Below are 15,760 nucleotides of genomic sequence, written 5' to 3' on the forward strand. Positions count from 1 at the left end.
GAGAAGAGGAGGACAGTATAGATTTAGATCAGTGGTTTGCAGAAGGGCATAGTTCAGAGGACAGAAGCTGGGAAATATTGGAAGAGGAACAGAAGGAAGAATAAGAAGAAGCACCAGGGGAGAGACAGCTGACAGACTCAGTGTCCTTGGAGAGCATTCCTGACCCCCCTTCTCCCACAACCAGATGGGCATTGAGAGTAGAAGAACAGAGAGCTCAGTGGCAAAAGGCTCAGATTAGCCGATGCAGGACTGGTGTAGATTAAGGGAGGCAAATGGGAGAGGGACTTTACTTGGAGCAACGCTATCATTGCATAGAGACTACATCCCTTTGTCTCACTCTGTGAATACTGAATAAATTACGTGGTAAGGACTTTTTGTGTTAGCTGCTTTTGGGGGGGGGGCTGTAATCCCTAAGCCTTGACCACCAGTGATGTTCATTTGGGCCAGCCCCCCTCTCTTGTGCCAAACCTATCATGCAAGATTGCTGGAAACAAAAAACAGGATAACTCTATACACACTATCTTGGGTGCTTTGAGTGAGTCAGTGGTGTAGCAGTTTGAGTGTCAGATCAGAACCTGGGAGATCAGGGTTCAAATCTTCATTCGGCCAGCTAGTCGCTGTCTCTAAGCCTAACCTATCTCACAGGGCTGCTGTGAGAATAAAGTGGAAGGCAGGGAGAGCCTTGGAGGATAGGCAGGATTACATATATGGTAACTAAAACACATTTTAATAAAATAAGGGAGATGAAATGTTGAAAGAAGATATGGAAAACAGCAATTATATTTTAAAATATGTATTTTGAGGAGGAAGAATCCTAGGCATCCTACCCATTATGTTGCCCACATTTGCCACAAACCAGATGAAACCAGATATGTTTACGGCTTAAAGGCAGCACAAGGGGGTTGTTTTCTCACAGAGATTTGAATGCACTGGTTGAATCTCCTTGCAAAGAACATGAAAATGAGACGGGATGGTGAAAATGAGATGGAATGATGCGAGAAAAGCCTCAGGACACCCTCCCCTGACATGCAAATAGTTTTGTTTCCAAGTTAAAGCCAATTCACACTCAAAGCCTCAATGGATATGCAAAAAAAAAAAAGATCAGGAAAAGTGACCAGTGATATCACTGCAAATGACAAATGACACGACAAATTACAGAGTGTTAAGACCATTGAAGACCAACTAAAACACCCCACAGTAGAAGCAAACATCAACTTTTAACAAGGTAGCTTTAAAAGAACAAAATACCAAACCTATTACCTCCAGGCTGAGGTTGGGGGGGTTTGCTTGTTTTATACAGATGTTATAATTTTATTATTATATTTATTACCTGTCCTTACCAGCAGATCTCAGGGTGGGTTACAACTATTGAAAACTCAGAATTGAAAATGGTTAAAACAGATTTCAGGACTTGGGGATAGGGAGGGTCCTTAAAACACTCTCAGGTGTCAAAGAGGCCAGAGTAAAAATATCACTGATGCAGTAACAGTGCATTAGTGGTAAATTTATACTGAACTGTCCACACATCTTTCCACTTTATTAGTTGTTCTGCGATGCTTCCCCAATGCTGCCATATTACGGCCATCTGGAGGGGCAAGTCTTGTGCCATAGTGCAACTTACGTGAAGTGAGTCCTGATATACACATTTGGGCTTGTGCTCTGCCTAATCCATGCATTACTGCTATTTCCCCCAATACAATTCATTTTAATGTTATTTTGGCTTATAAAATATGCATTTTTAAACATACTTTTCATACATAATGTGCACACATTTATTTCGTTGGAAAACTATAACAAAATTCAGAGAAGTGCAAAACTGTGTAACAAAATTCAGAGAAGTGCTAATTTTGACAGACAGCTGTGTTTCAGCTCATGCACCGTTTCAAAAAGTGTGAATGAAGTAGATGGGCATCAAAACGCAAAAGCAAATTTCTCTTCCCCCTCCCAAGTCCCTACCCACCAACACCCAGCCACTGCACAGCTTACTGGGACTGGACAGGTGCAGGATTAACCGACCACAGGTTACATACCAACAGTTCAGCACTGTAGCATTCGTGCTTGCATGTTTGCATGGCGAGGGCAGACAATATTGTTTCGCTAGCTGGATTTGGCCCATGGGCTGCCAGATGGCCACCCACTGCTTCCAGAACATCATGCAAATGATTCATTTTGCTTATGATTTGATTTAATGGCCTCCACCTGCCCTTTCACAGGGCAGAGTCACCCAGGTACCATTTGTCATTGCGTTCCACCGACTACTATTCAAATGCAACATATTCCTAGGCTTTAAAGCCTTTGCCTAGTGGGCATCGCCTCTAAGATCGCCATCCTAGTCAAGCAGGCCAACAGGATCAAACACAAATGGCCAGAAGGGCGGAATGCAGCTTCATGGGCTGATAGAGAGAGCAACCACAGGTATGGATATGAAGCAGAGCAAATAAAGGAAGGTAAGTCTATTCCCCCTTTCTTATGAACTGGCTCCATAGGGAAAGGTAAAGGGACCCCTGACCGTTAGGTCCAGTCGTGGCCGACTCTGGGGTTGCAGCGCTCATCTCGCTTTATTGGCCGAGGGAGCTTCAGCTGCCGGGTCATGTGGCCAGCATGACTAAGCCGCTTCTGGCAAACCAGAGCAGCACACGGAAACGCCTTTTACCTTCCCCTCTGGAGCGGTACCTATGTATCTACTTGCACTTTGACGTGCTTTCGGACTGCTAGGTTGGCAGGAGCAGGGACCGAGCAACAGGAGCTCACCCCGTCGCCGGGATTCAAACCGCCAACCTTCTGATCAGCAAGCCCTAGGCTCTGTGGTTTAACCCACAGCGCCACCCGCGTCCAAACTGACTCCATAGCCACTTTCAAATAGCTAAAGGGCTGTCACGTGGACGATGGAAGCACACTTGTTCTCTCCTCCTCTGGAGGACCCAAATCAATGGCTTTGAGTTACAAGAAAGGAGATTCCGACTAAACACCAGGAAGAACTTTCTGACAGTATGAGCTGTTTGACAGTGGAACAGAAGTCCCATGAGACGTGATGGACTCCTCTTCCTCAGAGGTTTGTAAGCTGAGGTTGGGTGGCCACCTGTCTTGTATGATCTAGTTGAGATTCCTGCATTGCAGGGGGTTTGCGCTGGGTGACCCCCAAGGTCCTTTCCAATTCTATGGTTCTACGAAAAGAACTACAACAAAACATTTTCTTAATACGAAGTGCATTAACCCTGTTTTGCAAGGAAAGCTTGTTTGCTTTATCACGTTTGTTAGTATTAAATCGCTCCATCGTCTCTGCTGTGACAGGCCAGTCCCATCAGGCCTCCTGTCCCTCAACAGTCACCTGGGGGCAAGCCATTCCACCAAGCTGCCTCAGTGAGAGAGTCAGGAAGCAGAAAGCTCATTCCAACAAGAACCGCCAGCCCCTGAACTGTGCAGACTGGTCATTATAAGAACAATGGCCCGAGTTTGATTCCCCCTCTTCCTTCCATGTCTCTCCCCCCCCTTGTGCTGTGTGGTTTTTTTTAGATTGTAAGTCTGCAGGCAGGGATGGTCTTGTTTTCATTGACTATATATAAGTCACTCTTAGCAGGGCAAAAATGTTCTGAATAACAACAATAGTTACCCACCATTCACCCAAAGGTCCTACAAATTTAAAATAGAACATTAAACCAGTTTAAAACAGCTTGCAATCACGGAAGGGGGGATCTGAAAAACATACACCTCAAAGGCCAGAGTAAAAAGCATTGAAGCTGATATAAAGCTGTGGGCCAGATTTTTAGCTCAGGAGTCTTATCACTAGTTTTGCCCGCCCTGTGGAATGCCCTCCCGTCAGGTGTCAAGGAAATTATTATTATTATTAATAATGATGATGATGATGTAATTATTTAATTATTTATACATTGCCCATTTGGGCGGCTTCCAACATCTATAACAACATAAAAAACTGTCAAACATTAAAAACTTCCTGATACAGGGCTGCCTTCAGATGTCTTCTAAAAGTTGTGTAGTTCTTTATCTTGGCACCTGATAGGAACTACTGAGACGGCCCTCTGCCTGGTTCCCTGTAACTTTACTTCTTGCAGTGAAGGAAACACCAGATAAACAACTACCTTTTTAAAAGTTTGATGTTTTACTGTGCTCAATGTTTTAATTTGTTGGACGCTGCCCAGAGTGGCTGGTGCAACCCAGTCAGATGGGTGGCATTTAAATAATAAATTATTATTATTATTATTATTATTATTATTATTATTATTATTATTATTAGTTATTATTACCTCTCCACATCCTGCAGCCCAGCATGGCATGGGCAGGTGGGCTGGATCACCTGTCAATCATCTGATGCCACCATGATATCAGAAGACTGAGAAGTGGGTAGTCCCATCCACCTATCAAGGTTGGCCTGTGAGGGTAAAGGGAGAGAGTGACCAAGCCGGAATGAACTGCCCATGTGCCACCTGATGGACAGGGAGTTCAAGCCTGCTTTCCACAGGGTTCAGGTGCACACAAAAATTCATTCACGCCCAGCAGGATAAGGCGACACATCACAAAGCTGCTGGTTTGTACCCTGCTTCTCTACCAGGTGGCCTTCAGACAAGACCTTCCAGCCTTCAGCCTCCCATCTGCAATATGGGAAGAAGTACTGCCTTGCATGAGGGGCGCAGGTGGTGCTGTGGGTTAAACCACAGAGCCTAGGACTTGCTGATCAGAAAGTCAGCGGTTCGAATCCCCGCGACGGGGTGAGCTCCCGTTGCTCAGTCCCTGCTCCTGCCAACCTAGCAGTTTGACAGCACGTCAAAGTGCAAGTAGATAAATAGGTACCGCTCCGGCGGGAAGGTAAACGGCGTTTCCGTGCGCTGCTCTGGTTCGCCAGAAGCGGCTTAGTCATGCTGGCCACATGACCCGGAAGCTGTATGCCAGCTCCCTTGGCCAATAAAGCGAGATGAGCGCCACAACCCCAGAGTTGGCCACGACTGGACCTAATGGTCAGGGGTCCCTTTACCTTTACCCTACTGCCTTGCATGGTTGTTGTGAATCGCACATGACAAACAGCATGTAAACACTAGGCATAAAACAGAGATCTACCTTCCATTTCCTCCATCACAGGCTAAAATGGCTCTCAGTGCACTGCTTGGGCTCCTGGTTCCCATCCTTTCCATACAACTGAATGAAGCAAAGGCCAAGTCCCTGTTGACCCAGTTTAGTGCTCCGGGGGACTTTGTCCTTGGTGGGATGTTTGCCTTTCACTCCAAAGTACAGTACCTAAGCCAGGATGTGGAGCTGAAGACTCCCAAGTGTTCCAGGTGAGTAGGACCAAAAGAACCTCAGCAAAATGCACAGTCCACCAAGACTAGAGATGTAAAATTTCCAGGCATCTGAAGTTATGGAAAAGCACTTTCTTCAACATTTCATTCATCATTGTAAAAGGAAATATTTCAATATCAATTTCCCCAATTTCTTGACACCTCCCCACAATAATACCTAGGCTGGGAAAACCAGACCACCACCACCCCCGAAATCCCCCCCACAGCATGAGTATGAGTTATGAGTATCTCTTTCTGGGCTTCCGAACAAGGCAAGGGAGCTGTCCAGCATCAGTTGGTGCTGAACGGAAGAGGAGCTGTCCAGAGGGCACCTAGGCTAGGAACGAGCCTACGGAAGTTGTTGCACCAGCAACTTCCAGGCATCCAACTGGGGTTTAAGCATTCCACCTGTCTGCTTCTTTCCTTGCCCCCCTCAGTTATGACTTTTATAGCCCTAGTCCCTCCTCCCAAGTAGGACTCTGACCAGGCTGCCTCATGTGACAAATTGAGAGCTGTGCTAAGCAGAAGAAGCTTAAGTTTAGACTCCATACCAAACTAGCAAGAATTGTGTGGGGTGAGCCTAATTGGGGACATAGCGAGACTCCCAATTCTTCTGATTTTCTGGCTGAGGCATTGTCTTGTGGAGGTGATCTCAGAGGTTCCCTGGTCCCAGTTTATGCTGGGAGGGGGGATGCTGACATCATTTTCTGACAGTAAGGTCTCATTTTATTCCAGCTTAAGCAAGGCAATGTCCTGACACAGCATAAGACACATGATAGAACCTCTGAGTCAAGCATGCAAAAAGCTTGTCATGTCCAGACTGGAAAGGATAGCTAACTGAGGCTGCTAATTGGAGAATCCATTAGAACAGGGATGAAGATATTGTTGGGCTGCAACTCCAGTCAGGCCTGTGTGATTAATTTATTCCAACCCATCTCATCTCTGACTCAACCTTCTATTCGTTTTTGTCATTCCAAGGTGCTTCAACGAAATGATATGGTTGGGAAAGGTTGTTCCACCTCAGTAAAATTAGGAGTATGCAGAGTGTTGAGTGTGGCTTCTGAGTCTGATTAGAGATCAGATTTCATCTGTAGCAATCACACACATAGGAGATATTTATAGAGTAAGAAAATAACAAAGCTGCTTATTATAGGAAGTGCATAACTTGAATAGAGAGGTTTCTAGTTCTAAGCTAACTAATCTAGAGAAGACAAAGGCAGTCATGCATGCTCCTTTGTTCTCAGAGGATAGATCCAAAATGACCTTGAGGTCTGAGAGAGAAGTGTAAGAGGAGGAAGTTGTAAACAGGATGCAATCTAAGGTGTCTAAACTCCTATCTGCTAAACTGAGTTGCACCCAGACTCCCAACAAATTAAGCCCCTTTGACATCACCCCCAATTCTTGACTTGAAGTCCAGCAAAGGAACCTTTGCCATTCACCATCCTTGAAATGATTACCTTTTTTTTAACCGCCTCCCTAAGCTTCGACATTACTGACTACAAGCGCCACCTGAGCATGCGCTTTGCCATCGACGAAATCAACAACTCGACTTCTCTGCTCCCCGGTGTCAAGCTCGGCTACGAAATCCACAACACTTGCAACAACCCAGCCGTGGCCAACAAGCCCACAATGTCCTTCCTCTCCAAGTACCCCAACCGCTATGGCGTGGAGGTGCAATGCGATTATACCAACTATAAGCCTCGAGTTGTTGCCGTCATCGGCCCCGGCAACTCGGAGCTGAGCATGCTGGTGGCTCGCTTCTTGAAGTTTCTTTTGATCCCAGAGGTAAGATGGGAAGTGCATTGCACTGGCTCTTATGAAAACCTCTTCCTCCCTTCAAGGATGAGTCTCCACTGGTGTGTTTTGAGCAGGATCCAGGGCGCTACATTGAGGCAGAAGGTTGAGATCTATCTGGGTGGTCGACCAGCAGAATCAAGAATTATGATTATGATAAATTACCTGACCTTCACAGTAAGGTCCCAGGGAGGGTTAAGGTGCATCTAACCACACCATGGTTTTATCTTAGGAAACAAATGAAAGTGCACCTTTTCTCGCAGACTTTTGGATATGGTTATGAGGGACTGAAATAATTCATATATACAGTGGTACCTCGGGTTACATACGCTTCAGGTTACATACGCTTCAGGTTACAGACTCCGCTAACCCAGAAATATTACCTCGGGTTAAGAACTTTGCTTCAGGATGAGAACAGAAATTGTGCAGCGGCGGTGCAGCGGCAGCAGGAGACCCCATTAGCTAAAGTGGCGCTTCAGGTTAAGAACAGTTTCAGGTTAAGAACAGACCTCCAGAACAAATTAAGTTCTTAATAATAATAATAATAATAATAATAATAATAATAAATTTTATTTATATCCCGCCCTCCCCAGCCGAAGCCGGGCTCAGCGCGGCTAACAACTCTAAAACAGTACAACATTATAAAACATTATAAAAATGAATTAAAATCAAAATTGATGGCAAGCGTAAACTAAAGTTTTGTAAAGATTGCCAAAGGAGGGAGTCAGGCTGCGCCCTGACCAAAGGCCAGGTGGAACAGCTCTGTCTTGCAGGCCCTGCGGAAAGATGTCAAGTCCTGCAGGGCCCTTGTCTCTTGTGACAGAGCGTTCCACCAGGTTGGAGCCGCAGCCGAAAAAGCCCTGGCTCTAGTTGAGGCCAGCCTAACCTCTCTGTGGCTTGGGACCTTCAAGGTGTTTTTATTTGAAGATCGTAAGTTCCTCTGTGGGGCATACCAGGAGAGGCGGTCCCGTAGGTACGAGGGCCCTAGGCCGTATAGGGCTTTGAAGGTTAAAACCAGCACCTTAAACCTGATCCTGTACTCCACCGGGAGCCAGTGAAGCTGGTATAGCACCGGATGAATGTGATCTCTAAGCGAAGACCCCGTAAGGAGTCTCGCTGCGGCATTTTGCACCCGCTGGAGTTTCTGGGTCAGTCTCAAGGGCAGCCCCACGTAGAGCGAGTTACAATAATCCAGTCTGGAGGTGACCGTCGCGTGGATCACAGTGGCTAGGTCAGGGCGAGAGAGGTAAGGAGCCAACTGCTTAGCTTGGCGGAGATGAAAAAATGCCGCCTTTGTTATAGCTGCAATCTGCGCCTCCATGGAGAGGGAGGTATCGAAGATTACACTTAACCCGAGGTACCACTGTAATTTGCCACTGCTTAATATGAACTGCATTTATATAGCTGTTTTAATCATTTAATTATCCTGTATTGCAGAGACTGGACTAAATGACCATTCCAACGATGCATTTCTGTGATTCTATGTATGTTATAGGCATTAAGTATGTCTGCTCATTATGCGCCTATGCCTTGTGTCCAATGCTAGTCCTACTCAGAACAGACCTCTTTAAAATAAGGGAGACAGGACTAACTTAGGTTTACAAATTTCAGTGAGCTAACTCTGACTATAACTTAGCTGCGTTCTAGCCATAGATGCCCCGACACCCAAATCACTGTTGCTTGCTTGATTGCATTGTGTCAATTCAACGGTTGTTTGAATAAACCAATTTTCTCCATCTAAGAAGATAATAACAGCCTGCTAGAATGGGCTAGTGGCTCATCTGGCCCAGAATTCTGTTCTCACAGTAGCCAACCAGATGCCTGTGGGAAGCCCACCAGCAAGACCCAATGACAAGAGCCCTCTCCCATCCTGTGGTTTCCAGCAGTGCATATTCAGAAGCATTACTGCCTCGAACCATGGAGGCAGAGCATAGCCACCAGGGCTAGGAACCATTGATAGCCTTTATCTTCCTCCATGAATTTACCTGCTCCTCTTAAAGTTGGTGGCCATCATTGCCTCCTGGGGGAGTGAGTTCCATAGTTTAACCATGCACCATGTGAATCTGCCGTGAATCTTCCATATCCTCTCTATCTTCCATGTCTCCCCAGATCAGCTACGCCAGTTCCAGCGATAAGCTAAGTGACAGGCAACTTTATCCATCGTTCTTCCGGACCGTCCCCAGCGACCGAATCCAAGTCGACGCCATGGTTCAGCTCCTGAGCAAGTTCAACTGGAACTGGGTGGCCACTTTGGTGACTGACGATGAATATGGCCGCCGGGCCTTGCAGATCTTTGTCCAGCTGGCTCTCTCCAAGGATATGTGTGTGGCCTATGAAGCCATCCTCCCGAGCGACCCGGAGGAAAGCAAGAGGAAAGAGGAGCTGTCCAAAATCGCCGACCAGCTCCAGAGGTCCAACATCAACGCCACGGTGATCTTCGCGCAACCGAGCAGCGCGGAGGCTCTGCTGAGGGTGGTTCTGAGCAGGGGCATCACTGGCAAAGTGTGGATTGCCAGCGAGTGCTGGGCAACCTCGCCCATCGTTGCTCATATTCCAAACCTGGCGAGAATAGGAACCATCATCGGGGTGGCGATAAAAAGCGGGGAGATGCCTGGGTTCAGAGAATATGTGAGGAATGTCGTGGCAGATCCTGGCAGGGACCAGAACAGCTCTGACACCAGTGAGGGGGATGAGCAGTGCTCTGATTGCAGCTCTCTGACTCTTGCCGACTTCTCCACAGACACCGGTCCCGCTAGGTTCTACAGCACATTCAACACCTACAAAGCGGTCTACGTCATCGCCCATGCTCTCCACCAGCTGCTTCAGTGCAATGCCACAAGCAAGTGGTGCAATATGAGCAGAGAGGTCTACCCATGGCAGGTGAGTGAGGAGGAAGCAGTACAGGGTTACCTGCAAGGGCTGTGAGTTTTATTGGCTTTGGTCATTGTGAAAGGACTCTACGCTCTCTCTTCTCCTACCTGAGTTATTGAAACCAAGGCTGAGGAACAATTTTTTAATTTATTTTTTAGCTTGAGACTTGTGTTCTTTTCTGGGCAACCACCTCAGGGTCACATGGCAATGGAAGGTGGAGCCATGAGCAAAAAGTGGGTGGGGCAACTAACTAAAATGTTACCTTTGTACAGTAGGCTAGTTTTTACATATGTCCACAAACCCCTGTCCACCCACCAGCCAGACAAGCACGAGTTCAAGGACACATTCCACTTAGGCATAAACACTAAGTTCCTCCTGAACCTTCCCGAGAAGAGGAGGGCAGTATAGATTTACAACAGCCGTTTGCAGAAGGTCATAGTTCAGAGGCTGCAGAGGGGAGAAGATGGGAAGTATTGGGAGAGGGCTAGGAGGAGGAAGCAGCACCAGAGGAGAGACAGCTGACAGACTCAGTGTCTTTCGAAAGCATTCCTGACCCCCCCCCCCCGTCTCCCAGGACCTGGTGAGTATTGAGAGTAGTAGAGCAGAGAGCTCAGAGGCAGAAAGCACAGATCAGCCGGCGCAGAGATGACGTATAATAGGAGAGATGGAGGGGGTGGGACTTGATTTGAAGCAACACCATTATCTCTCTTTCTGAGTCTATTGAATAAAATACTTGGTAAGGACTCTTATTGCTTATCTGCTTCTTGGCTGATACTGTGGGAAGGATTGGATTCCCTGAAGCCTGACAGACAGCAGCCACTGTAAGGGTTTCAATCCTCCAAACTTTGGAAGCGCTACATTTACTCCAGTCATTTCAGAAATCCTATCAGACTCCCTGTTCTCATGTAAGCACACCTGCCCATTGGTGGGACGGGGGTACAGCCAGCTTTATAAACCTGTCCCATCATTCCCCCTGACCTTCCATCCCTTACAGCAGCAACAGCAGCGTTATATGTTTTTTTTAAAATGCACTTAAATTTGTTAGTTTTTATACCACCAGTTATCTGGTCAATCGAGGGCCCCTAAGCGCATCCTTGCCCATCCGAGGGTGGTAATACCAGCATCCTCACCAAAGGGAGATTGCCCACACACTTGCCTAGTTTGGCTTTGCAAATCTTTTGTATTTGGAGCACAAGAGTGCAAGAACAGCCTCGCTGGATCAGGCTGAAAGCGCATCTCATCTGACATCCTGTTCTCACACTAACCAGATGCCCATGGAAAGCATCCTTAAATCATGTGTTGCATCAGAGGTGAGGAGGCAGTATAGAGGAGCTTATGCTTTTAATAAAAAAAATACTAGAGGCTTCGATGTGCCTCCAACCCTCTGCTGACACCCCCCTCACTTGGGGTTTTAAATAACTACAGTTCTTCGGGTACTTCTCCTTGTTTTGCAGCTCCTGGAAGAAGTAGCTCGGGTCAACTTCACCATCAATTCTCATCTGGTTCATTTCAGCAAGTCGGGAAATCCTCCAACCGGTTACGATCTGATTTACTGGGATGCGACCACACATGGAAACCATGAGTTTGTCAGTTTTGGTAGCTACCATCCCCTGCAGCCTCAGCTCAACATCAGCAAATCAAAGATCCGCTGGAACACAAAGGAAGGGAAGGTTCGTGCTAAGTTGTTTATTCACTACTTACATACCTCTTGGCTTCTAAGTGAAAACAAAACAAATCCTCCTTTCTGCAAATGGTGGTGGCAGTTTTCATATTCAGTCCCTATTAAGTCCAAACTCTGTTTAAACGGAACTAGGTTCTCTAGGCCTACTAAAGACATTTTCTCATCCTCCTCCAGTGCCCCTCATCTTTATCCTTAAAGGTCCACATCCTTCTCTTCCTACTGCTCCTCACAAGTCAGCTGGCTTTCTTCCAGCAAGATTTTTCAGGCGTAAGGACTAGAAACATAAGGGGGGGGGGGTTTAAAAAAAAGAAAGAAAGAAAATAGATCATCTCAGCCTGCTGACTTTTATTGCCCAGTATTCAGTCCTCAGTTTGGACCATCCACTAATAGAAGCTTCCCTTTCCCAGGATGGTATCAGTGTTGGGTGCTAGCATATTCAGGAAGCTGTCGAGGCCCCAGAGCTCTCAAAGGGTTGCTGTCTGCTGGATCCAACTTCTGCTCCTTGCTGCAACTTGCAGTGGGGCTCCTCCATCTTGTCACTACCTATTTGCTTCCTCATCTACTGGCTTGTGGGGGCAGGCGGACAGCGGGAGGAGGGGTTGCCAACATAGTGCTCCTGGGCACAATGACACCCCTTTGGTCTTCCTCTGGCACCTTTGAGGCCCTCACTCACTGCTCCCTGTAGAGGTGCTGAGGGTGGCTACCATTTTGTCCCTTGAAAAGGACATAGAGCTGGAGGAAGTTGGAAGAGTGGCAATCCTTCCCACCTCCTCTATCACCTTTATGTATGCTTCAATGCTTAGATTCATTCTCCTAGATATACCTTGGGATAAATGGAGTGTGCTTTCTTTCTTTCTGTCACTTGTGTGGTAGCTGGGTGCAGGAATGATCCAGGGAAGCAGAGAAAGAAGAGATCAGAGTGGATGGCATCCATGGCATTTCCTTAAAAAAAAAGGTCCAAGTGTATTGTTGTTGTTTAGTCGTTTAGTCGTGTCCGACTCTTCGTGACCCCATGGACCAGAGCACACCAGGCACTCCTGTTTTCCACTGCCTCCCGCAGTTTGGTCAGACTCATGTTTGTAGCTTCGAGAACACTGTCAAACCACCTTGCCCTCTGTCGTCCCCTTCTTCTTGTGCCCTCAATCTTTCCCAACATCAGGGTCTTTTCCAGGGAGTCTTCTCTTCTCATGAGGTGGCCAAAGTATTGGAGCCTCAGCTTCACGATCTGTCCTTCCAGTGAGCACTCAGGGCTGATTTCCTTAAGAATGGATACGTTTGATCTTCTTGCAGTCCATGGGACTCTCAAGAGTCTCCTCCAGCACCATAATTCAAAAGCATCAATTCTTCGACGATCAGCCTTCTTTATGGTCCAGCTCTCACTTCCATACATCACTACTGGGAAAACCATGGCTTTAACTATACGGACCTTGTCCAAGTGTATTATGGGGCCTAAAAGCGTTGGCAACCCCATATGTAGAGGAAAGGGGGGGGCTAGCTTGTTTTGACAGGGTTTCCAAAGTGGTGGTGGGGACAGCACAGTCCACTGGAGTCGGTGAATACCTTTTGTTTGTTTCTTTCATTTCCTAAAGCCCCCCATATCAAGATGTACACAGGAGTGCAAACCAGGGCAGAAGAGATGGCTGAGAGGAGAACACAATTGCTGCTTTCTGTGTGAAGACTGTCCTGCAAATTACTTCCAGAACAAAAATGGTGAGCTGGAGTTTTTCCAGATGTGCCAAGGGTGCCTCCTCATTCAACAACTTACTTTACTTTATCAAACCTTTATTAGGCATTATGGATTCAACAACTCTACATTGGCAGTGAAGTTTTGAACCAACATGTCTTTCTTCTTTTTGCCTTATAAATATTTTTAGCTCCTGTTCATGTTCCCCACCCTGTGTTCCGTTCTTACATTTTAAGTAAGAATGATCAGATGCATTTTTAGCCAATTAACTATGTTTGCATGATAATGAACAATAGAAAGAATGAGGGAGTAAACTTTGTCTCAGGTGGTGCATGTAAGGTAAGGTGAAAAGGTAAAGAATCCCTGGATAGTTAAGTCCAGTCAAAGGCGACTAAGAGGTTGCAGCGCTCATCTCGCTTTCAGGCCGAGTGAGCTGGCGTTTGTCCACAGACAGCTTTCTGTGTCTTGTAGCAATCATGACTAAACCACTTTTGGCGCAACAGAGCACCATGACAGAAGCCAGAGCACACAGAAACGCTGTTTACTTTCCCACCACAGTGGTACCTATTTATTTACTTGCACTGGTGTGCTTTCGAACTGCTAGGTTGGCAGAAGCTGGGACAGAGCAACAGGCGCTCACCCCGTTGCACAGATTTTAACCGCTGACCTTCTGATCGGCAAGCCCAAGAGGCTCAGTCCTTTAGACCACAGCGCCACCCGCGTCCCTTTTGGTAGTGAATGAGAGGCTTTGTCTTAGAAGAGGCATATTTTAATCTCTCTCTCACACACAAACATGACGGGATGCCTCTTTTGGCACCATCGTAGAAGAGGTATTCCTTCTTCTCCTACACACAATGACTGTCACCTGAAGACTGTTTTCTTTTAAAAAATAAGTGCTGGCCTTAAAAAAGGATCAGACTAACCAGGGACAGGGCAACTTTTCAGCCAAACAAACTGGGTTGCATCCAACATAGTTCTACTCAGCCTCCTCTTTTTCCTGCCTAATCAACTATTCTTTTCATCCAGATCCCCATGAATGCACCCCATGCCCTAGAGAGAAATGGTCTCCTCCGCAGAGCACCACATGCTACGACAGAGCGTTTGAATACCTGGAGGTGACCGACACCCTCCCCATCAACATGGTGGCCTTGACTGTCTTGGCCATGGCCCAAATGGCTGTTGTCACTGGCATTTTGGCCAAGCACCGCGGCACCCCGGCCATGCGCTTTGTCGGTGGCTTCCCCACACTCTCCATTGTCCTCTCCTCAACCTGCTTCTGCAGCAGCTTCTACTTATTCGTCATCAAGCCCACCTCGATGGTCTGCAAGCTCCGGCAGCCCCTCTTCTTCTTCAGCTTTACCATCAGCTTGGCCACACTGCTTGGCAAGACACTCCAAAGCTCAGGGCTCGGCTGGACCTTGAAGAGGCCTAAGCTGAGGAAGCACCTGATGGGCCTCTGCATTCTCCTCAACATAGCCATCCAGGGCCTCCTTTGCCTCGTGTGGTATTTCTGGAACCCTCCTTCCTTGGAGGAGAGCACTGAGCTGGAGAAGACCATCCTGGTGCAATGCCGGGACAGCTCCTTCCCGGGCTACAGCTCGCTCCTAGCCCATGACTTTGGTCTGGCTGCCGTCTGCTGCCTCTGCACCTTCATGGGGAACAACTCGGACCAGAGGGATGGCAAGGCCGCCAAGTCCATTAGCTTTGCAATGATCCTCATCCTCATCATCTGGACACTCTTCGTGCCCACCTACGCCACCTCCCAAGGGAAGTTTGTCTCTCTGTTCCAGGTCTTTGCTGGCCTGGCCAGCATCTTTGCCATCTTCGGCTCCTACTACTACCCAGTGTGTTACATCCTGCTCTTCGCGCCCCACATGAACACGGACGCCCACTTCCGCTGCCTGCCCCAGAACCCTCCGGCAGACAGCAAGCCAGATGCTCCAGAAACCAAGTAACATAGGGAGGGGGAGAAGACTGCCAGCTCCCCACTGGGGCATCCAGTCAGCCACTGTGAGATCAGGATGCTGGACGAGATGGACCACTGGCCTGATCCAGAAGACTCTTCTCACATTCTTATGTGCCCTCTAGTATTTCTCAAACTTGATAAACACTGGAGGGCACCATAAGTCTCCAGCTGTTGCTGGGACTGCAACTCCCATCATCTCTGACCACTGGTCCTGCTAGCTAGAGATGATGGGAGTTGTAGTTCAACAACAGCTGAAGACCCAAATTTGAGAAACACTGCTCTAGATAGTGCTGGACTCCACTATCTTCACCCTACCCCTGATTATTTACCATGGTGGCTGGGGCCAGCATCCAACCTCTGGAGAACCACAAGTTCACCATTCCTACTGTAGGAATTAGAGCAGATGTCCCTACCCTGATGTCCCCCAGGTGTTGTTAGATTACAGCTCCCATTCTCCCTAATTCCCTTGGTCAGGC

General features: G+C 47.4%; 2 protein-coding genes across 3 annotated transcripts in view; one reads left to right on the forward strand and one right to left on the reverse strand.

The window, feature by feature from the left end:
- DVL1 (dishevelled segment polarity protein 1) overlaps positions 1 to 15,760 on the reverse strand; it is a 135,659-nt gene that overhangs the window by 19,137 nt on the left and 100,762 nt on the right. For both annotated transcript variants that reach the window (XR_014158745.1, XR_014158746.1), the window contains exon 15: positions 11,440 to 11,601. The gene's annotated coding sequence lies outside the window, so the exon portion shown is untranslated. The remainder of the gene's footprint in view (positions 1 to 11,439; positions 11,602 to 15,760) is intronic.
- Positions 470 to 15,277, forward strand: LOC309346765 (taste receptor type 1 member 3-like). Its single transcript, XM_081870912.1, has 7 exons — positions 470 to 2,447; positions 5,092 to 5,288; positions 6,770 to 7,073; positions 9,192 to 9,962; positions 11,408 to 11,623; positions 13,224 to 13,344; positions 14,345 to 15,277. Exons 2-7 carry the CDS (start codon positions 5,098 to 5,100, stop codon positions 15,271 to 15,273), a joined length of 2,532 nt encoding a protein of 843 aa, XP_081727038.1. The 5' UTR covers positions 470 to 2,447; positions 5,092 to 5,097; the 3' UTR covers positions 15,274 to 15,277.

This window comes from Podarcis erhardii (genome assembly GCF_964252035.2).
Source record: "Podarcis erhardii genome assembly, chromosome: 7".
In the NCBI taxonomy this organism is placed as follows: domain Eukaryota; kingdom Metazoa; phylum Chordata; class Lepidosauria; order Squamata; family Lacertidae; genus Podarcis; species Podarcis erhardii.